At 49.5% G+C, this 24,570-nt stretch overlaps 1 protein-coding gene across 1 annotated transcript in view; it reads right to left on the bottom strand.

Annotated features, from left to right (window-relative positions):
* The window catches only part of UBE4B (ubiquitination factor E4B), a 2,401,822-nt gene extending 2,377,336 nt beyond the window's left edge, over positions 1-24,486 (bottom strand). Inside the window, exon 1 of the mRNA XM_069609995.1 lies at positions 24,315-24,486. Coding sequence (XP_069466096.1) covers positions 24,315-24,338 — 24 coding nt within the window. The 5' untranslated portion in view covers positions 24,339-24,486. The remainder of the gene's footprint in view (positions 1-24,314) is intronic.
* Between the last annotated feature and the right edge of the window lie 84 nt (positions 24,487-24,570).

The following is a 24,570-nucleotide window of genomic DNA, read 5'->3' on the forward strand; positions in this document are numbered from 1 at the left end:
TCCGGAGAAATTGGAGCAAACTGGAATTTAGGTCCATGGGGTTGGATAGGTTTTTCAGTTGTTATAAGCGCACAGGGTTAAGTGATTGACTTTACATCTTGTTATTGTTTCCCGAGCTTTTAAGATCTTATTTTGGAAGGCTATTTGCACCTTTTCACAGTCCTCTGTGAACGTTGAAAAGGAGGGGAAAGAGTTGTTGTTTTTTCAATTGATTTTCGAATTTGGAATAATTTCCCGGTTGAATTGGCAGCCGCGGATATCTGGTTGTTGTAGTGGTTTTTTAAAGTTCTGTCAGTCCATCTCCTCCTCATTGTGGCCTACCAGTACAATCGCTGATAGTCACACACCCTCTACCATGTTCAGCTTCTCCAGTGAGGATTCTTTACAGTTTCTCCACTCACTGAGGTAAAAGACTCCACCGTTTTCCTTTTTCTGGACTTTTTCTTCCAGGCGTGGTGCCACAGGTCGGGTCACCCACAGAAACCAGGGAAGATAGACTAAGTACACAACCTTCTGCAGTTCATTCTTGTAGGCAAATTTACATTGTTGAAAGCAAAGCCTACCTAAACACAAAAGATCATGGATCTTTCCAGTTAGCAAGACTGAAACCATGTTACTATTAACCCCAAACATGCAGTCAGTAACATCCGTCAACAATATGGAGCACTAGCTGGATCCCCATAGTCCCCTTTCTGGTAAATGGGAAAAATCTTCTTGATCTTCCACAAGATGGGCATCTCAAGCCCTCTACATAAGGCACAAATCCAGAGGCATTGGGGGGAGCAAGGGGCCTATAGCCCTGTGTCTTTTGGTTATAGCCCCAGATAGAAGCTCAGGGGCTACAACCAAAAGGGCACTGTGGCTGTGCATATGGTGAGAGCATGTGTTGACACAAGCAAACTTAGCATGTAGCCTCTTTATGTCACTGCTGCATCCCTCAAGGCCCCCTCTTCTGCAGATGCCTGCACTGGCAGCTCTCCCTTTTCCCCTGTATTTGCCCTTTCGATTTTGTTTTATTGCACAGCGGGTTAATTCTTTGCAGAGCTATGTGTGCAGCCCACAGGACACAGATTCATGATTGAATTTCTAGCTTGTTACCTGCTGAATGCACACATCTCAGGGAGTCAGCATTTAGGATATGTGGAAATATAATTTGGGGCATAAATCATCCACAAAGTGACTTCTACTTTATGCTTCCCACTTATTGACAGCCCAAATATGTTCAGTTAGAGAGAAAGACAAAGTTGCTGATCAATAGGTTACGGCCTCAAACTGCTAATAAAAATAATTTTGGAACCCTGCAAAACCCAGCCCACTGCAAGTATAGTTAGGAGCAAGTCTCTTTCTTATATTCTCTCCCTAACAGTATTATAATTCCACGTTGGCAAGGACTCTGCAGATTACTGCAGAGGCAAAGGCGGGGCCACTGATAGGTGATAGCACATTCCGTGCATAAGTCAGGGGTGCATTTCAGTATATTCCACTGCTGACACATTCACAGCAAGAGGTATCAGTGAGCCAAGTGCTACAAGAAGATGCCATCAGCCACCCATTTTCATGCACAAGGTGCCTAAAACGAGACACCATAGGGAAAGAGGTACCTTTACCCAGACCTGAAGTTGTCCGTCACATGGTAGGGTGGGGGTCCTCTTACTGGCCCCATGCCCAGCCTGAGTCAGAAGCAGGGATAATGTGAATATAGTGACTCAGTCCTAGGTGTTTTCCCTCCTGGGCTGGGCTCATCTAGCCCTGCCCAGGAAGGAGACCATACTTCACTGCATGACCCTCCCCTCACTATAGCCCATGAGTGACATGGGGAAATTCAAAGGGAAGAGGGCCTTATCTAGGGCCCATAAGAAAGGGGCAGTGCAATGGGGCAAAGTGCACTGGACAATCTTATGAGGCAGTATTCAATGCGAGAGGGACAATCATCTGAAGCTACATGAAAGGTGACACGGAATGGGGAAATACCCTGAGGACAATATGTTGTGCAAAAGGAGTATGTGCAAGGAAACAGGACAATGATGTTCATTACATTGTGGGCATAGTATTTAAAGTTGTTTTAATTAGATTGCCTTTCACATTATTTCAAACTGTTGTAGTGGAATATTATTTATGACTGCAATTTTCCCAGTGCAGTAGTGGCAAACTTTATCAGGCACTGCTTCAGTTATGCAACAACAAAATGTTTACTGTGCATCAGGTATGTGTGCTGGTTGCAACATGTACTGAAGGCAGGAAAGAGGGGAGAAGGAAAGGAATAGGCTCGCTTTTTTGTTTCCATTCCATAGTTACATTCCACCTGTTTGAACGTTCACCAGCTGACACGGCAACAATGTAAAAAGCTTTTGATATAGTCTGGAAGCTAAGCAATCCTTTTCACGGGCCTTTCCCCTAATAATTTCAATTATTCAAACCTCTCACGAGTCTTCAGAGAACATATCCTTTTAGAAGGGCTTTCGGAGTATGCATGTCATGGGGCTGGGTTACTCTGCGGGGCACATTAAAGTGGGCTTTACTGCACATCAGTCACAATTTATTTACGCAGAATGTTAAGAAAAGGAAATAATATCTGAAACACAGTTTACTAAACCAAAGCCCCTGCAGAGAAAAAGACTGCTCAAGCTCATCATGACAATGCAACATGGTTACAACGGTAGGCAAAACAAACATAAAAGAGAATGGCCCTCAGAGATGTTTTCCTTCCATTGTTCTAGCTTAGCAGTTCCCACTTGCTGAGTGTTAACGGCACACTCGTTTTTGTGGTTTTTACATAAGAATGGAGTTTAGGCACTGGCAAATTCTATTCACAATCAGATGAACCACTTAAAGGAATAGTGCGCTCAGAAAATATTATTGGCTAAAAAGATGGCCAATAATCAAAACTATATCTAAAAAAAATATATATTTTTTAAAAGTCCCTATGTAAAGTATTGAGCAAATGAAGCTCAAACTTAAAAGTGCGAAGCACTAGGAGGCATCCATTTTGGGAAATGGATGCCTCCTGTGCTTGCCTTGCGGCACTAATCAAGCAAAAGCCAGCCAGCTGTAATAAACAAAAGCTACCACTGGGTGGCTTTTGCTTCATTGGTGCCGGAGGACGGAGACCAGAGACTGCAGGCAGGAAAGCTGCATCTCGGTAAGTGATTATTTCTTTATTTAAAGAAGCACTAGCTGCAGGTTTTTTTCCCCTACGTTTTCCGGCTGGAGGAGCCCAGAAAACTTAGAAAGAAAACCGCAGCTTTTAAAACGTATTTATGTTTGCCGTAGCTTCAGCTTGGAACCTAGTGGGCTCCATGATGAAGCTACCACAAACAAATACGTTGTCGTTTTATTTAAAAATGCTGCAGTTTTCTTTCTATGTTTCTTGCGCTCCTCCGAGCCGGAGGAGCCCGAGAAACTTAGAAAGAAAAACCACAGAGTTTTTTAATACAACCGCATTGTGTCTCTGCCTGCCTTGGCTATCATTTTGAGGGAGACTAGAAGTGAAAGCCGCTGCAGGCAGAAACACAACGCGGGTGTGTTTTGAAATGCTGCAGTGTTTCTCACTACGGCGGCTTTCGCTTGGAGTCTCCTGGGCTCCCTCAGGTTTGGGGGAACCCAGGAGACTCCACGCAAAAGCCGCCGCAATCAGAATAACAACGTTGTTGTATTTATGATTTCTGTGGTTTTCCAACCATGGCAATCACAAATACAATGTTGTATATGTAATTGATGCCCCTCTGCTTTTTGCCTTCATTTTACGTTTTCTGTGCTTCCCTGGGCTTGGGGAGCACCGAAAACATAAAATGAAAGTGAAGGCAGCCTCCTCAGCTCTGCTCTGGCTGCAGTAGGCAAAAGCTCCCAGTAGGGGGCTTTTGCTGCTTGTTTAGCTCTGCCAGCCCAGAGTTGTGGCGGCTGCCTGAAATGGCAAAATGGATGCTCCCATGTAAACGCTTTGTGCCTTGTTTGCTTAAAGTGTTTAAATAGGAACTGTCATTCAAAATATGTTTAAAGTATGTTTTAGACTAATGCCCATCTTTGTAGCCAATAATATTTTCTGAGCGCACTATTCCTTTAATTGTTCTTCTCTTTTTTATAGTTTTGTTTAGTTTGGCTTGAATGTCTCACCTTACTCCACTTAGCTGTCATTTTAAATTATGGTTATCTGCACGCCTATTCATTCTCTCCTTGAGGTGAAAGTTGATTTGCATCACCAATGTAATCAACCCTTAAAAGTAGGCCGAGAGCTCTTCTGTGAAAAACTTGTCCTTAATGTCATCTTGAATCTCCAGCTAAACAACATGCATCATGTCCTGTCCAATCAATTAGATTATGTAGCTATTTGCTTAAATTATGTGGTATAAGAACAATACAATATCTGATGTACTAATCGCACTCCAAGAAATGATGTCCAGACATATCAAATACTATCCTCTTTTGGGGCGATTGAAAGTTAGTCAAGATGTTGTTACATTTACAAAGTGTGGGGGGGCCTCTTCTGAGAACAAACATGGCTCAAATAACCTGTTGTATGGTATGTATCCCACTCAGGAGGGTATACAACTACGTTTTAGCTCACTAAACCTTTCACAGAGGAGAAATATCCATTTGCAAATCACTGGGGGTGAGTGAGTGCAGGAATTTGCCTTTAGGGTGGAAGCAAGTGTGTGGCAGAGATATGCCTACGGGGGATGGCTAAACAGGGGTAGTAGCTGTTTGTTATGTTATAATAATTTGCAAAGCACAAAACCAATAAAAGCATCATGGCACTCAAAAAAAAATAAAAAAAGAGAGGAGAGCAGCTGCGAAAACAAGAGAAAAATCAAAAAGGCAGGGTCTTAAGTTGTCGTCAAAATAGCAGGTGGTTATTGGTCACGCGTAAGGAGGATAGAAAATTGTTACAAAGCTGCTGCCACAGGGAAAGTTTGGATCCCACTTGTGTGAGTTTGTACCTAGGTACCTGAAGGTGGAACACATGCTCTGATCTTAAAGCTTGGGCGTGAGTTTAGGACGGAACTTGTACTAACAGTACGCTGCGCCTACTCCATAAAAAACCTGGTGGATGGTGCAGAGTGCCTGGAACCCAATGTGGAAAGCAACCAGCAGCCAGTGCAGAAGGCAAAGAACAGGTGAAGAGGGGAAATCGAGACCAAACCCATGCCCCCTCACCCCAAGCGCATATATAGAAGAACAGCAGGAAGAACAAGGAGCGCACTTATCATTTGAACCAGGCCCCAGCGCACCCATGGGTGACAAATATGCTGAAACACACCCACTTCACCAACAGTGCAACTTCCATGCTACATTAGAATCAATGCTGCAATATCAGAATCTACAAACCCAAAAATCCCTGTTTAAAGGCTTGCAAATGTCTATATGAATTAACATGGTCTAAATGCACAGTGTAAAGCCATGTTTCAGGAAAATTACAGCCAAGTTCATTTCACTCACTGAACACTGGCTGCGGGAGCCTTCAACAATGTTCCTCGCAAAACCCCCGAACTGCCAAGGCCACACATTCAAGATAAGACTGCCACAAATGCGAATAAATCACGGCAACCCAGTGTGTTTTTTTTTTCTTTCCGGGAAAGAAAGACATTTTCTCAAGGACTCGCACAACATGTGAAACATAAATTGTAACAAGAATGGCGCAGCCCAGCCAATCTGCGCCCAGAGCCCAGGTGCGAACTGCTTGTTCAGCTAAAAAGTTATGGGAACAAGGTCATATTGCAACAAGGTAGAATTAGATAATGGGGGCTGGCACAGCTAAATCAACCCACTGACGCAAAAGGTTAATATCCAATTATCAGGCTCTCTATAAGGGCTACATAGGTAACCTACCACTTAGCAGCCAATAGCAGGAGGAGATAGGTTTCTGGGAGCTGATCCAATTATGTGAGGTCAGCCTGCAGTGTGATTACAAAGCTGGCTTGCAAGCCAGCCCCGGGGGAGACGGCGCCTGAACTCGCGATGTGCACGATGCTCTGTGTGTTTTTTTTTTCTTTTTTCTTTGCCCAGAAATAAATGCAGTTTGAAACATGCTGCTGCCTGCTTGGGACTCTGTTGCATTTCTGGGGGCCATATGGGAGGTGTTGGGGCCTCCCATAGCTGGTGAGGGTATGGCTGCTGGCCCCCCACTGCCCTGGGGGGCGGGGGGGGTCCAGCTTCTCCCCAACAAGTTGGTGCCCTCTGTGAGGCTCATTGCTCATTGTAACATGGGTAAATGAGCACTGCCTGCGCAAGCCCTGCGTCGACCTGAGCTCCATGCCGCCGACTCAAGGAAGCTGTGGGACCCTCGCCTGCACCTGAAGACCACCGGAAAACGCGTAACCGGCTAAAGGCTTCGGGGGCCACTTGGAAATACCCCGCTTGAGGGCAGGTGAGAGCCCTGCAGGAGAAGGGGTCCGGTGAAGCGCATTGAGGGGGTGTCCAGCAGCGGAGCAACTGCCAGTGCAGCATAGGAAAATGTAAGTCAACTAGCAACATGGGCTTTGAGGGGGGAAATGTTTAAAGTATTATGATGCATTGTTGATCAGTATGTTGCAGAAATGTTAAGTTATTTTGTTTGGGTAGAAACTGAGGGAGGGATTGTAAATTGGGTGGTGGGTGATTGTACATTGTCGCAAAATTCAGCGCATTGGTGGTGATCGGCACGTGAACTGTAGTTGGGACTGGGGCGGTGGCAGTGGTCCCTTCTTGTGTTTTTGAGCCTATTGGGTGGGGTAGTGACTCCCTACATATAGAACAGGAGTGCCGCGCTGATTGGTCTGGATGGTGATTTCATGTACGGGGTCTGGATTTCCTATGAATTGACGTTATAGATCAATGAGTAGATGAGGTTCCCTGCTAATTGAGCGTTTAGTTCAGTGAGTGGATGATAGTTGGCTGGTTAAGGTCCCCTGGTGAGGAGCGTATCACACGCTAGGCGACGCAGCGTGTGCAGTCCAATTATAAGAGTTTTATTGTGGTTTACCTTGTTCCAGTTGAAACAGGAAGACAGCCATGGGGATTGTGGGGTTTTATTTTGGGATTTTTGTGGGGTTGGGAGAAATGGGTTATTGTTCTGTGTATGCACATTTGTCTGTTCATTTGCACTGTGTTTTTAGTTTGGTGACGTCACCTTCAGATTGATGCATAGGACACAAAGTTTTGATGGTGAGGAGATAGTGGTGTGGTTTTGGAGAATAGGTGACCCAGAGGCGGTGTGTGGAAGACACATGCGCAAGATTGTGGGGGTGTGCCGGAGAAGGCAATGGTTTGGTGAAGATGGGCTGCACGTGGAGTGCACTGGCTAAGGTGCGGAGCCAAGAAGGCTCACAGAAGTTGAAAAATGTTCAATTATCTTCTAACTTTTGCTCCCTGAACAGCGGACTATCGAAATTTTCGAATTGAATAGAGGTAAAATGTATCACACAATACAGAAACGATTCCCCTTCACCTGTTGTGTAGCACACAGCGTCCATGCCGAAGTAAGTCAGTAAAACATAGTGTGCAAAGATTAAAAAGTACTGAAGGTAAATTAAAAAAGACCATGGCTGCTCATAGGCGGCTTCTCCAGAAGCGTGCAGCAATCGCTAAGGACACACATACACAGCACTTACACGGGAATAGCTTTAAAAGCACATGGCTACAGTTGAACTGTGTGCACGAAGGAAAGGGAAGATGCGAGGGGTCAGCTGATGCTGAACCAGCGCGAGCAGAGGGAAGAGGGGACTCACCCTTCTGAACCTCCGGGAGTGTAATATTTGATGACACAGGGGCAGAGAAAGGCAGATGAGGATAAGTAGGCACAAAATAAATTATTAAAGTATGCAATGGGAGGGGCAGTTAAAAACAGCCTCAACACACACGCACAAGAATAACAATAGTAGTGTCAACAATCACCACAATATGCACCGCCCATGTGGGGAGGATACATGGGGCAGGATGGGATCATTTCAGCAGACACCACAAGCACCAACGCAGGTACTGTTACCACTACATGTACAGACACAACAGATGACAGCACCACTACCCCAGGACTGACTAGAATCACAACACAGGGGCACTGCACAGCAGCCAGCACCCATACAGAACACTGACACAATAGCAATGGTACCAGTTACATGACTGGGAGGGGTCTTCCTGATGGGGAACAAACTTTTCAAAGGACATAGATTGACACTATACCGCTAATAGGACAGCCCAAGACAAACTTGATTTGACTCACTCTGCCACACACGCTCATGCTCCACCTCCCCGACAGAGCGGGCGAGACGCGCGCCGACACACACACTCACGCACACTTAATAATGCAGAGGACAATTGCATAGGGGTGGTGATAGGTATCAAAACATTTTCTTTTCTGGGTGAAAGTGGGGCGACTAGGCCATGCATTAGGGAAGAGAGATTTGTGACATCATGAGCAATGTGGATATGACCACCTTATTAACAGAGAAATCCATAACTTGTTAAACACCAGACATACACATGTTGAAAGTAAGGAAGATTGTTTAAGCATAATGGGGGTGCACGGTACAGAGGGGGGTGCATAATGATAGCGCATCACAAGAGAGTACATTTAGCTACATTTTGAGCACACATCTTTCAGTGAGGAGACTGGGCTCATGAATACACGATTAACACAGAACAATTAAATGAGACACACAAGGTGGAAGAAGGTGCACTTGAGGGGGGAGGCCTACATTTCATTGACAGTTCACCACAGGAGGAGAGAAATAGGGGTAAAGGGTGGATGATCCATGTTCCCAACAGAATTAATTTGGCGACAAAATGACAGTGCAAGTGGTAATGCCACTAGCGCTTTTGAAAATAGCACTGGCACAAATGCATTAGCCAACACACATAGGGAAAGAGGTCATTGCTGCACGAACTGGAGAATGATGGTTGTATTAAAATTTGAGAGCAGATATTGGGGGGAGAAATATATTGTTTAAATGTAACGGTAATTACAGTAGTGGAGTAATAAAATACTAGACTAAATGAGTAATTAACAGAGTAGGTAGGGTTTAAAAAGTGGACATGGGGTGGGATAGAGAGAGTTGGAGTAAATTGTGAGGGTTGGGTTTGAAAGAAAAGAGGAAATAAATAAATAACTAAATAAATACAAAAGAGGGGGGAGAGACAGGTAGCGAATAATTGGTAGCGGATTTCATTAGTACCAGCTTAAAGTGCCTGCAGTTCACTGCGAGGCACGCCCTGAGAAGTGAGAGAGGAGCCATAGAAAAAAAAAAAAAAGGATTTAAAAACCCTGCGATGATCTTAACTAAGTAACATGGTGCACTTAATTTAGAAACACAGCCACCCTATATGACAAATTTACCACCCTGATGTTTCCCTATTTAGCTTGTCAGTGCCTGATGCCCCACGGGACAAAGGCACGCACTATAAATAGCTTACAACAAAAGCACAGTAAATATAAAGATCCAAAGGCCCATTTGTACACTAGCACCCAAATTGCATATATATGATTGAAGTGTGTAATGAGTATCTTCACATAAATTATGTGCCTACCCATTTTCTGAGTACATTTCGAATTGTGTAACAATTTGCAGTCAGACTGCCATTGAACGCCACCAGGTGGTGACAGGATGGTGCATAGGTGTACCATTGGCTCCTCCCACTAGGACACTGAATAGTGTGAGAGTAGTGCAGAGAGGTTAGGTCAAGAAATTGAAGAATATGTAAATTCTCAGGTCTCAAGCGCTTCCATTTCATTTCTCGCCAGATACAAAGGACCCAGGGCAGGCCTGAAGACAACGGACAACCAACACCCAATGGCTATGGACTACAGTGGGACATTTTCCCCTCCTGACAGACTTTGTTAGAAGTGTAAGGCGTCAAGCCCTACAAAGCGGTGGCCACCCTGGCAACGAGGGAGCAACGATCAACAGGGCCAACGCAAGAGATTTTCATGAACTGCAAAATAGCACGAACACTCCCGAGTTAGGGAAACATAGCCATCCTATGGTCCAACGCACACTAGCAACTAGAATAGGGACCGGCACACGCATTTCCAAAGTTTAATTGAGTTTCATATTACATTTTTTGCACCTACAGCTGTAACACTGTTTTGTTTCTTCTCTTTTCCCCGCACATGCAGGTTGTTGCGTATGTATGCTGTTAGAAATGTGTAGGAAATTTCCTTAATGTTATCTTCCATTAGAAATTGTGAGGCCTACTGATTAAAACATTGTGTAGCATTCCCCACTCAATTGCCCACCCTATCAAGAACCTCAGACCCCTTAGAGCATGTTTCCCTGAAGTATATTTCCTTGCTTCCATTGAATAAACAGCCCAAGATTTTCCCTACCCATATTGAGAAATTTTGAAAACACGAAATGTCCAGGGGGAGGTTTGATTTTTGCCCTTAGTGATTGTTTAGTTCGCGGAGCTTGAGGTTACTAACAAGTACTAACTATTAACGCCTTTCTTGCGATTTTCAGGAGGGCAACTTTATCATCTCATCAGCTGCAAGGACCCAGCAGCGTAAGTGGTTATGGGCACGCAAATAAGGACTTTTACCTTCACGATGGGACTATTAATGATGAACGAAATTATGGGGGTGGTACTTTGAAAATTATATGTAATAGTGAGCATTACCGCTGTATCCCCTGCTAACATTCCCTAACCTAAGCAGGAAGAGTTACGGCGTCAGTGGGTAAGGAAAAGCTGCTGCTAAAGTAAAGAGAGTTAAGGGCAGACACAAAGGGAGTAAAACATACACATAACACACATAGCAGAAGTGACCAACAACATGCACACATGTACAAAATTGGTAGGGACACCACTGGAGAGAGCTGTCCTGACTGTTCTTCAACATATGCCGGAAGAGAATTGATTACAACAGAAATTACTACAGCAGAGCACGACGCCCATGTATGACAAGGTGCGAAGAAGATTGCAAGGGAAGACAGCAACATTGAGATTGAAAAAAAAAAAAAGAAAAAAAAAAAGGGGGGTAATCCCCTATGAAAGATGATTACATAAAGCAGCTAATTGGAGAACAACTGTATGTGGAAAGTGACCAGAGAGAGAAGAAACAACGAGCAAATGCACAAGTGAGCAAGCTGCAAGAGAAAAAAAAAAGAAAAAAATAAATAAATAAAGAAGGAAGAAAAACAAAAAGAGAAGAAAAAATAAAATAAAAGAGACAAAAATATGATAAGTGCCTAACGGAGTGAGAGAAAAGAGCAAAGATGGTCACTGAAGAAGGACGTATACTGTTAAGGTACCAACGTTATGTTACCAGCACAACAGTGACAAGAAGTGGACAATCATGCTGGATGCAAGAAGGTTGAGAGAAGTTGCAAGGTGAGAGCAGGAGCATCACTGCTTATGGACTACTATTGAGCACATGTATCTAAAGATCAAGAGAAACTACCACTGAATTGGGGAGGAGAGTGTTCATTGGTGCGCATCAGCATGCCCTTGTTGGGGATGACCAAGGAAGATGTGAAGAGTGACACATTCACCAAGATGGAAAACAACGGAAGAAGAGAAACAGACAGAGAAGTAAAAAGAGGGGGGAATTACTTCTCGAGCGAGACAGAAGAATGATTGGATGAAGTACCAGCATACCAAAGAATGATCAGCAAAAAATGCATCTGAAAAGAGAAAGCAAAGAACTAGCTAGTGCTTGCATGGTAATGGATGACATTATGACTGCCTGGTTGATTGAAGGTGATAACGGAAGGACTAGTACCGAGCACAGCATCATTGTGCAAGATGGAGATACATTGCAAGGTGTAAGAGAACAACAGAAGAAGACATCGGAATGCAAATAAGAGACATGGTGAAAGGAAGAGCCGGACTAAGATAGCGGTGTGCAACATGGTTCTAGCAGTAATAAAGGTGGCCACTCCCTGCGATCAGAGGAAGTACAAAGGGAAGTGAGTGTGGTGGAACACAGAAGGAGAACACTCCTATATGTACTGTTCATCAACAACAATGCAGAAAATTATGGACACTTCAAGGAATTGACAAAGATATGCAGACCGGAAGGAGGTGAATGTTGCTTGGTGGTGTGGTCGACAAAGTCGACCAGAGGGGGGACTGAAGAGGGAAAATCGAGACCAAACCCATGCCCCCTCACCCCAAGCACATATATAGAAGAACAGCAGGAAGAACAAGGAGCGCACTTATCATTTGAACCAGGCCCCAGCGCACCCATGGGTGACAAATATGCTGAAACACACCCACTTCACCAACAGTGCAACTTCCATGCTACATTAGAATCAATGCTGCAATATCAGAATCTACAAACACAAAAATCCCTGTTTAAAGGCTTGCAAATGCCTATATGAATTAACATGGTCTAAATGCACAGTGTAAAGCCATGTTTCAGGAAAAATACAGCCAAGTTCATTTCACTCACTGAACACTGGCTGCGGGAGCCTTCAACAATGTTCCTCGCAAAACCCCCGAACTGCCAAGGCCACACATTCAAGATAAGACTGCCACAAATGCGAATAAATCACGGCAACCCAGTGTGTTTTTTTTTTTCTTTCCGGGAAAGAAAGACATTTTCTCAAGGACTCGCACAACATGCGAAACATAAATTGTAACAAGAATGGCGCAGCCCAGCCAATCTGCGCACAGAGCCCAGGTGCGAACTGCTTGTTCAGCTAAAAAGTTATGGGAACAAGGTCATATTGCAACAAGGTAGAATTAGATAATGGGGGCTGGCACAGCTAAATCAACCCACTGACGCAAAAGGTTAATATCCAATTATCAGGCTCTCTATAAGGGCTACATAGGTAACCTACCACTTAGCAGCCAACAGCAGGAGGAGATAGGTTTCTGGGAGCTGATACAATTCTGTGAGGTCAGCCTGCAGTGTGATTACAAAGCTGGCTTGCAAGCCAGCATCGGGGGAGACGGCGCCTGAACTCGCGATGTGCACGATGCTCTGTGTGTTTTTTTTTTCTTTTTTCTTTGCCCAGAAATAAATGCAGTTTAAAACATGCTGCTGCCTGCTTGGGACTGTGTTGCATTTCTGGGGGCCATATGGGAGGTGTTGGGGCCTCCCATAGCTGGTGAGGGTATGGCTGCTGGCCCCCCACTGCCCTGGGGGGGGTCCAGCTTCTCCCCAACACAGGCGAGATGGAAACACGCAGAAGGGTGCCTATGGCAGTCCTGACCGCAGAGTTCTGCAGCACCTGTAGCCTGTAGTGGGTGTTGGAGTGGACTGAGAATGGAGAGGTGCCTGTAAGGAAATGGGCAGTTTGTGGGGATGAGTGTGGAGTTTGGAATGAAGCCTGAGGGCATGGGGGTGGATTGAATGTGGAGATATGCAGGAAAGGATGTTGATGGCTGGTGGGGGGGCTCTGCTGAGGAGGGAGAGGCTATCTGTGGGGGTTAGGGATGGGTTCGACATGAGCAGTACAAGCTATCCAATTTGTAATTATTAAACCTGCGAGAAATCATTATGGATAATCTAGTATGATAGTCGCTATTAATAAAACATTACAAGATCAATACAGTCAATCCTCTGCCAACTGCTCAGAATAGAAAACCCCCGACCTGCTCATCTACATTTCCAACTCTATCTGCTGGTCATTAATGATTTCCAGAGGTCAACATTGCGAATCCTTTGCCTACTCTCATTATGGTCGATTTATTGCCTGCTGGTCAAAAATGTTAATTGCAACTCTGATGGTAAATACTTGCTAATCCATGTCCAACGTCATTATTGCCCTGTAAGAGCGATGATATGGGTCTTATTGGCCTATGAGCATGAGTAAAATGGGTATGAAATGCAGCATTTGTCCCCTAATTTAAAGGAATCTTAGTGAAGAAACTCCATTAAAGATGCAGACAAATTGTTTTGCTTGCTTGCTCAGTGACCCTGCACTTTGCCTCAAGGTGGGAAATATTTCACATTGACCCATGGTTTGTGGGAATTGTTTAATAGAATATTCTGCAGGGTTGCATATGTACATGTGCAAAGTTGGCTTTGTCGAGTGTGAACAACCAGAGAGAATTCTCCCCAGAAACCTGGTCTGGGACCCTCCTCAGGTAGGCAAGGAAAGGCAGAGTCTTCCCGATCCGACCCTGGGCGTGGTGTACTGCGGAAGGATCACCTGGGGGTTGGGGAACAGACCAGGAAGACTGGGATAACCCCCTTTTCAACCTTCCCCCGTAATACCACCCTCTTGATGGCTCTTTGCCATACTGTAGAAGCTGAAAAACCTAACTTTTGTAGAAAAAAACGACAAGTCCCAGAATTCTAGGGGGACTGAGATGAAGAAGAGGGCTGAAGAGGCATGCAGGCGTAGTAGCCAGGCAATCAAGCCTTGCAGCCATTGTAGGAGTCAGGCAATTGAGCCTAATGGCTCACACCTGAATCCTTTTAAGCAAGCTGGGAGGCATAAAAGGCCCCAGCCAGAAAGGAGTAGTAGAAGGAGCTGGGAAGAGGACTGTAAGGCTGGTTGGAGTAGCAGTAGTAGAGAAGAAGCATGAGACTGGCAAATCACGAGAACGTGGCAGAATACAAGGGATACCGGATCGTGGAGACAGCAGATTTCACCTGCAAGCTCTGAGAGAGTCCTTTTCTATCAAACTCTCAATTGCAGAGGCTACACAGTGGAAGACATGCAGAAGGCTGTTCTTTCCCCATGTGAGCCGTGTTGCAGTGACTGCAGAGACCCGTGGACGTTCTGCAGGAGACTAGGCCAGAAGCTGAAGGCAAGCTGAGGGTCTCGGGAGAAACGGAAACTCCCACAGCAAGTGGCCAGACCAAAGACATCGTGCAGGAGAGGAGTGGGTCCCCAGCAGGCCAGAAGTAGTGGAGGAAGTCAGGGAAGCAGTGCAACCCACAGAACCAGTGTCACCAAAGCCGGTGAGTGAAGCACAGTATTCAGATGCACTGCGCAAGCCTTAGCTGTAACTATAACCAGCTCCTAATTGACTCATGTTAAAGCTAATGCGAGAAAACCTTGTTTGTTGTACTGAAAGTCTTTTCATCAATTAATTTGTAGCACTCGCATGTAACGTTGAAGATTCTTGTTCGGGTGAGAAGCTAAAACACTTGAAACCCATTGTTGATGCATTCAAGACGGTTTGCCGTACAACTAAGCGGTTGCGTGTCTCTAGTTAAGTTGAGAGAACGTTTCCTAAACATTACTGAATACCGAACTTTGTCTATACACGAGTTACAAGTAGCAGAGTGAAAAATATAACAAAAAGGGGGCACACCACTTTGCGGAGGGGTGGGGGGGGAGCACGCCACAGTGGCACCTCGCGGGGGGGGAGCACGCCACCGTGGCACCTCGCGGGGGGGGGGAGCACGCCACCGTGGCACCTCGCGGGGGGGGGGGGGGGAGCACGCCACCGTGGCACCTCGCGGGGGGGGGGGGGGAGCACGCCACCGTGGCACCTCGCGGGGGGGGGGGGGAGCACGCCACAGTGGCACCTCGCGGGGGGGGGGGGGAGCACGCCACAGTGGCACCTCGCGGGGGGGGGAGCACGCCACAGTGGCACCTCGCGGGGGGGGGGGGGAGCACGCCACAGTGGCACCTCGCGGGGGGGGGGGGGGGGAGCACGCCACAGTGGCACCTCGCGGGGGGGGGGAGCACGCCACAGTGGCACCTCGCGGGGGGGGGGAGCACGCCACAGTGGCACCTCGCGGGGGGGGGGAGCACGCCACAGTGGCACCTCGCGGGGGGGGGGAGCACGCCACAGTGGCACCTCGCGGGGGGGGGGAGCACGCCACAGTGGCACCTCGCGGGGGGGGGGAGCACGCCACAGTGGCACCTCGCGGGGGGGGGGGAGCACGCCACAGTGGCACCTCGCGGGGGGGGGGAGCACGCCACAGTGGCACCTCGCGGGGGGGGGGAGCACGCCACAGTGGCACCTCGCGGGGGGGAGCACGCCACAGTGGCACCTCGCGGGGGGGGGGGAGCACGCCACAGTGGCACCTCGCGGGGGGGGGGGGGAGCACGCCACAGTGGCACCTCGCGGGGGGGGGGGGAGCACGCCACAGTGGCACCTCGCGGGGGGGGGGGAGCACGCCACAGTGGCACCTCGCGGGGGGGGGGGGAGCACGCCACAGTGGCACCTCGCGGGGGGGGGGGGGAGCACGCCACAGTGGCACCTCGCGGGGGGGGGGGGGAGCACGCCACAGTGGCACCTCGCGGGGGGGGGGGGAGCACGCCACAGTGGCACCTCGCGGGGGGGGGGGGAGCACGCCACAGTGGCACCTCGCGGGGGGGGGGGGGAGCACGCCACAGTGGCACCTCGCGGGGGGGGGAGCACGCCACAGTGGCACCTCGCGGGGGGGGGGGAGCACGCCACAGTGGCACCTCGCGGGGGGGGGGGAGCACGCCACAGTGGCACCTCGCGGGGGGGGGGGAGCACGCCACAGTGGCACCTCGCGGGGGGGGGGAGCACGCCACAGTGGCACCTCGCGGGGGGGGGGGGGAGCACGCCACAGTGGCACCTCGCGGGGGGGGGGGGAGCACGCCACAGTGGCACCTCGCGGGGGGGGGGGGAGCACGCCACAGTGGCACCTCGCGGGGGGGGGGGGAGCACGCCACAGTGGCACCTCACGGGGGGGGGGGGAGCACGCCACAGTGGCACCTCGCGGGGGGGGGGAGCACGCCACAGTGGCACCTCGCGGGGGGGGGGGAGCACGCCACAGTGGCACATGCGTGCCGCGCTTACACACCAACACATGCACACGAGAGTGACACCTCGCGAATGGGTGTTGCACACAGACCAGTGACACCTCACAAAAGGCACGCGCACCACAGTGACACTTCACAAGGGGGCATGCGCACCACAGTGACACCTCTAGGTGGGGGGTACGTGCACCAGTGACACCTCACAGGGGGGCACGCGCACATGTGCACCAGTGACACCTCACATGGGGGGCATGCGCACCAGCGACACCTCACCAGGGGGGCACGCAAACACCAGAGTTACACCTCCAAGTGGGGGGTGCGCGCACACACCCCAGCATGATACCTCACAGGGACACACACCAGAGTGACACCTCGAGGGGGATCATGCACACACACCAGAATGAATCCTCATGGAGGGTGCACACAGATACACCAGAGCAACACCTCATGGGGGAGGTACACACACCAGAGTGACACCTCGTGGGCGGGGGGGGATACACACACCAGAGTGACACCTCGTGGGCGGGGGGGATACACACACCAGAGTGACACCTCGTGGGCGGGGGGGATACACACACCAGAGTGACACCTCGTGGGCGGGGGGATACACACACCAGAGTGACACCTCACGGGAGGGAGGAGGTGCGCACACACCAGAGTGAGACCTTGCCAGAGGGAGGTGCACACACACCAAAGTGACATCTCGCTAGGGGGAAGGAGGCACGCACACACACACCAGAGTGACACCTTGCAGGGGAGACACGTGCATGCGCGCGCGCGCACACACACACACATACACCAGACACCTTGCACGGGAGTCGCGCACACATATAGACTCCAGAGTGACACCGTGCGGGGGGAAGCGTGCACACAAAGCTTGACACCTCACGGGGAGACGCACATGCGCGGCGGAGATGTGCGCACACAAACACCCCTGAGTGACACCTTGCTGGGGAGAGATGCACACACAGAGTGGAACCCTTGCTCACTGTTCTTAGAGAGGCACAGCTCCACCTCACTGACGAGGCCCAACCAGGCTGAAACACGTGTCTGGGGTTGCTGTTGGTACTCTTGTTCAGAACAGAATTGCCAGGCATTTCAGTGCTGGAATGCCCTTGGGCAGGACAAAGACTGATATGCAGTGGAAACGTTTCTTTTGTGAAAGGATGGTGAGCTTAAGACTCTGGTTGAGACTCTAACCCGGGATTTAGGCTGGTAGTAGAGAAACTCCCAGAACCCCCCTGGTTTGTGCACACACAGAAAGACACCACGTGGGGGGAGGAGGGCGCGCACACACACACACACACACACACACACACACACACACACACACACACACACCAGAGTGGCATCTCACGCGGGAGCCGCGCGCACACACCCCAGAGTGACACCTCGCAGTGGGGAGGCTGGCGCACAAACCAGAGTGTGACACCTCACTGTGTTGCAGGGGGGAGAAGAGAGGCACAAACCTGAGTGCGACACTTTGCGGGATGTGGGGGGAGGGGAGGCAAACACCAGAGTGACACCTCGCGGGAGGGGAGGCACACACCAGAGTGACACCTTGTGCGGGTGGGGGTATAAAACAGGAACAGGAAATTAAATTCCATATGAAAATTATAATGAATGGTGATTTTGAGTTATTTGAAATATTTGCAAAAAATGAAGAATTGAAAAAAACAGTACATGTTTCACAAATTGTGTTAAAACATAACCTAGACTGTTTGGCTCATTCTTTGGGCTAGTGAAAGGAACTTATTCTGTTTTCATATGTTTTACAACCCATATGGCAGGGTTGATTGTTATCTCCCCGCACCTTAAGTTCATATAAGGCACACGTGCTATAAACTAAAACATAAATCTATCCTTCAGTCACCAGAAATCGGAGTGCATAGTGAATACAACTGTTGGTTCTATATATTTACCCTTTAGTGGGGTGGGTAGAATATATATTTCACCTGCACCCAAAATCAAAATGGTACGAGAAAAAAGACAAAGAAAAAAAAAAGACATGTCATTTTCTAAAATCAACAATTTAACTGATAAATCAGCCACTAGTGAGGAAGAGGCAAACCGAATTTTGGGTTTGATAAAGGACACAGATAAACAAAGCACAGGGGATAATAACCCAGAAAGATTAATATTTCAATTGGAAAAACTGATTCCCAGAGAAATATCACAAAAACTTCACGCCTCTACCTTAGCCCAATATTATAAAAGTAAAAGAATAACTAGAGGATTAAGGGTATACTTGAGACCCACATTATGTAAAGAAAAGAAAGCTTTTGTAAAGAGATGGGAACAAATTCTCAATAAGTGTTCACTTGACCTCATCCAATTGACCATTGAGGAGTTATCTAAATCCCTATCATCGATCAATTAAAAAATTGAAGAGGTTACATAACAGCTATCAAAGTTAGAAAGTGGAGAGGAATAAAACCCATCCTTGAGGACACCAATAACAAATTGGACTCATACAAGTGGGATATTGAGCAACGAAAGATCAGGAAATTACACCTCCATTATAGGGTAAGGCCCTCACTAACATTAAGCTTTACTCTGTGGCATCTCTATCACCTATATAGGAATGATGAAAACTTAGAACTACATCTGGCTTTTCTTTTTTAGGATCCTTAAAGGAATCATAACTGAAGGTGATTTTTCGGAACGAGGCTGGCCCATTTCTTATAAATTAACTATCTCCTACTTACCAGAACTGGGTATGATTCTTCTCATGTTAATGATAGTCAACTGATTAATTCTGTTTTCCTGAGTATTGATAGGTATATTTGATTGATCTTTATGGGTAATTACCCAACAGTGAGCCACTGCCTATTCATACGAATTGTGAGGACCCCAGACTAAGTCCTACCTTCATCATCCTTAGAACAGTAATTTAACCTAGGGTAAGATTTTTGATTTAATCATTACAGTGAAAGTGGGTTCATGAATAAACATGGACTCATTACTATCTTTTTTCTGAATAGTATTCCGATTACAAGTCAGAACATCGAGACTATGTGAAAACAGATTTGGAAATAAATGATTCGGAGGAAAAACAGGCTCAAGGGAATGCAGTCAATGACATTGGTCAAAATAAGAAACCATCCAGGTCAGTAGAATAAGCAACCCGATTTAAAAACTCAAGATAACTACAGAGTGGTTCATTTAAGGTCTAGAAAGGGGTATTTTGAATTATAATATGATTCATAACAGACACCTGCTATCCAATTAAGACAACAATAACATACCTTTCAAATATTAACTTTACTCATTATTGTGAATAAGCTACAGTACAAGAAATTGATCTAATGTAGATTTGACCAAAAGTGTAAAAGCATTGTGTACAAATTGAAATCATATTGTTTACAAAGAAAGTAATCATATGTCTTTGAAATTTCTTTTTAGATGTTAATGGAATGTATAAATATGCCCCTGAAGAAGAGGTCATTCTCAAAACACGTTGGGCCCTTTGAAAATTAAATTACATATGAAAATTATAATGAATGGTGATTTTGAGTTATTATTTGAAATATTTGCAAAAATTGTTTTCAATAATTGAAGAAACAGTACATGTTTCACAAATTGTGTTAAAACATAACCTAGACTGTTTCGCTCATTCTTTGGGCTAGTGAAAGTGTGCAGGGGATGGGCATTCCTCTATTAGGAACTTATTCTGTTTTCATATGTTTTACAACCCATATGCCAGGGTTGAATTGTTATCTCCCCCGCACCTTAAATTAATATAAAGCACACGTGCTATAAACTAAAACATAAATCTATCCTTTAGTCATCAGGAATAGGAGTGCATAGTGAATACAACTGTAGGAACACAGGAACACACCAGAGTGACAACTCGCAGGGGGGTGGCGGGAGTAACACACCAGAGTGACACCTTGCAGGGGCGGGGGGTAACACACCAGAGTGACACCTGGCGAGGGGGAGGCAGGCACACACCAGAGTGACACCTGGCGAGGGGGAGGCAGGCACACACCAGAGTGACATCTCGCAGGGGGGGAGGCATACACCACAGTGACACCTCGCAGGGGGGGAGGCATACACCACAGTGACACCTCGCAGGGGGGAGGGGAGGAGGCATACACCAGAGTGACACCTCGCAGGGGGGGGGGGAAGGAGGCATACACCAGACTGACACCTTGCAGGGGGGGGGGGAGGAGGGAAGGCACACACCAGAGTGATACCTCACGGGGGGAGGCACACACCAGAGTGACACCTCGCACAGGGGGCACACACCAGAGTGACACCTCACAGGGGGGCGCACAGACACACACACACACACCAGAGTGACACCTCATGGGGGGCGCGCACACACACACCAGTGACACCTCACAGGGGGGCGCACACGCACACACACCAGAGTGACACCTCACAGGGGGGGTGCACACACACACACCAGAGTGACACCTCACAGGGGGGCGCACACACACACACACACCAGAGTGACACCTCACGGGGCAGGCGCACACACACCAGAGTGACACGGGGCGAGCGTGCACACACACACACCAGAGTGACACCGCACGGGGCGGGCACACACACCAGAGTGACACCTCACAGGGGGGCGCACACACACACACCACAGTGACACCTCACAGGGGCACGCATGCACAAACACTACAGTGACACCCTGTGACGTGTCACGCTGGTATGGGTGTGCACGTGCCCCCCGCGAGGTGTCACTCTGGTGTGTGTGTGCACACACACACCAGATTGACCACACACACACACACACAAAATACAAACCAGAGTTACACCTCAAGGGGCGTACACACACACCCCCAGAGTGACACCTCACGGGACGGGCACACATACACCAGTGACACCTCGAGGGGCGGGCGCACGCACACACCAGAGTGACACCTCGAGGGGCAGGCGCACGCACACACCAGAGTGACACCTCGAGGGGTGGGCACACGCACACACCAGAGTGACACCTCACAGGGCGGGCACACACACATCAGAGTGACACCTCACAGGTGGGCGCACACACACACACCAGAGTGACACCTCACAGGGGGGCGCGCACACACACCAGAGTGACACGGGGCGAGCGCGTGCACACACACACCAGAGTGACACCTCGCAGGCGCGCACACACACACACACCCCCCAGATTGACACCTCGCAGGGCGGGCGCACACACACCAGAGTGACAACTCACAGGGGGGGCGCACACACACCCCAGAGTGACACCTCACAGGGGGGGCGCACACACACACACCAGAGTGACACCTGACAGGGGGGCGCACACACACACACACACCAGATTGACACCTCACGGGGCGGGCGCACACACACACACCAGAGTGACACCTCACGGAGCGGGCGCACACACACCGGAGTGACACGGGGCGAGCGTGCGCACACACACACACCCGAGTGACACCTCACGGGGCGGGCACACACACACACCAGTTTGACACCTCACAGGGCGGGCACACACACATCAGAGTGACACCTCACAGGGCGGGCACACACACATCCGAGTGACACCTCACAGGGGGGCGCACACACACACACCAGAGTGACACCTCACAGGGGGGCGCACACACACACACACACACACACCAGAGTGACACCTCACGGGGCGAGCACACACACACCAGAGTGACACGGGGCGAGCGCGCGCACACACACACCAGAGTGACACCTCGCAGGCGCGCGCACACACACACACCCCCCAGATTGACACCTCGCAGGGCGGGCGCACGCACACCAGAGTGACACCTCACAGGGGGGGCGCACACACACACACCAGAGTGACACCTCACGGGGCGGGCGCACACACACACACCAGAGTGACACCTCACGGGGCGGGCGCACACACACACACACCAGAGTGACACCTCACGGGGCGGGCGCACACACACCAGAGCGACACGGGCCGAGCGTGCGCACACACCAGAGTGACACCTCACGGGGCGGGCACACACACACCAGAGTGACACCTCACAGGCGTGCGCGCGCACACACACCAGAGTGACACCTCACAGGTGTTCGCACACACACACACACACCAGAGTGACACCTCACAGGCGCGGGGGGTAACACACCAGAGGTGTCACTCTGGTCTGTGCATGCAAGCCTCCCTGTGAGGTGTCACGCTGGTATGGGTGTGCACGTGCCCCCCGCGAGGTGTCACGTGTGTGTGGGTGTGTGTGTGTACACACACACACACACCAGAGTGACACCTCGCGGGGCGGGCACACACACACACACACACACACACACACACACACCACACACACACACACACACACACACACCCCAGAGTGACACCTCGCGGGGCAGACACACACACACACACACACCAGAGTGACACCTCGCGGGGCAGACAGAGACACACACACACACACACACACACACACACACACACACACACACCAGAGTGACACCTCGCGGGGCAGACACACACATACACCAGAGTGACACCTCGCGGGGCAGACACACATACACCAGAGTGACACCTCGCGGGGCAGACACACACATACACCAGAGTGACACCTCGCGGGGCAGACACACACATACACCAGAGTGACACCTCACGGGGCAGACACAACATACACCGGAGTGACACCTCGAGGGGCGGGCACACGCACACACCAGAGTGACACCTCGAAGGATGGGCACACGCACACACCAGAGTGACACCTCGAGGGGTGGGCACGTGCACACACACCAGAGTGACACCTCGAGGGGTGGGCACGTGCACACACACCAGAGTGACACCTCATAGGGGGGTGGGGCATGCATGCACACACACACCAGCATGACACCTCACAGGGGGGCACGTGCACACACACCACAGTGACACCTCACAGGGGGCACATGCACACACACACCACAGTGTCACCTCACAGGGGCACGCATGCACAAACACCACAGTGACACCTCACGGGGAGGCTCGTATGCGCACACACACCACAGTGACACCTCACAGGGAGGCGCGTGCACACACACCACAGTGACACCTCACAGGGAGGCGCGTGCGCACACACCACAGTGACACCTCACAGGGAGGCGCGTGCGCACACACCACAGTGACACCTCACAGGGAGGCGCGTGCGCACACCACAGTGACACCTCACGGGGATAAGGAGTAACACACACTAGAGTGGGGAGGGTAAATCACAAGAGTAACAGCTCGCAGGGGTGGTGGTAGGAAAAATCACAAGAATGACAGCTCCTTTGAGTCAGGGGTAATCCACAAGAGCGACAGCTCTCTGGAGTGGGCTGGAATCAAAAGAATGTCAGATCCCTGGGGAAGGGAGTAGCACAATACTGACAGCCCCCTGGGGTGGGGGAGGGCGGACCTCAAAAAGTGACAGCTTCCATAGGTGGGGAAATCACAAGAGAAAGAGCTCCCTGGGGAAGGTGTGGAGTAGCAAAATGTTGACAGCCCTCTGGGACGGGAGGGCGGAGCCCAAGAGTGACAGCTCCGTGGAGTGCGGTGAAATCAAAAGTGTGTCAGCTGCCTGGGGAAGGGGGTAGCACAATGTTGACAGACCTCTGGGCGGGAGTGCGCAGCACAAGAGTGACAGCTCCCCTGGATGGGGGAAGAGTGGCAGCTTCCAGGAATGCACCGAGTGACAGCGCCGAAGAAATGCAGAGTGACAGCTCCTAAGTGTGGGGAAGACCACAAAGTAACAGCTCGAAGATGAGCACAGTCATGCCACCCCAATCTCATACCTCGTCCGCGCTCAGCTCTTCCATTGTTTTCCTTTTAATGGCTGCAGAGTGGGGCGGCTCGGTTGGTCAGAGGTCCAGCTGCTATGCGGCCTCCTCAGCGCCTCATAGTGCGAGAAAAGTGGTGAGCCGCCTTGACCAGGTAGTATCTAGTTCCCATCCGAGAAACGGACCTATAGCAACGCCCCGCCTCTTCTTTTCACGTGACTTTTGGCACGTTGCGTTGCCTGTCATGCACGCAGCGTCGTAAGTCATCCTG

Source organism: Ambystoma mexicanum, chromosome 8 (genome assembly GCF_040938575.1).
Source record: "Ambystoma mexicanum isolate Mex_15411 chromosome 8, UKY_AmexF1_1, whole genome shotgun sequence".
In the NCBI taxonomy this organism is placed as follows: Eukaryota; Metazoa; Chordata; class Amphibia; order Caudata; family Ambystomatidae; genus Ambystoma; species Ambystoma mexicanum.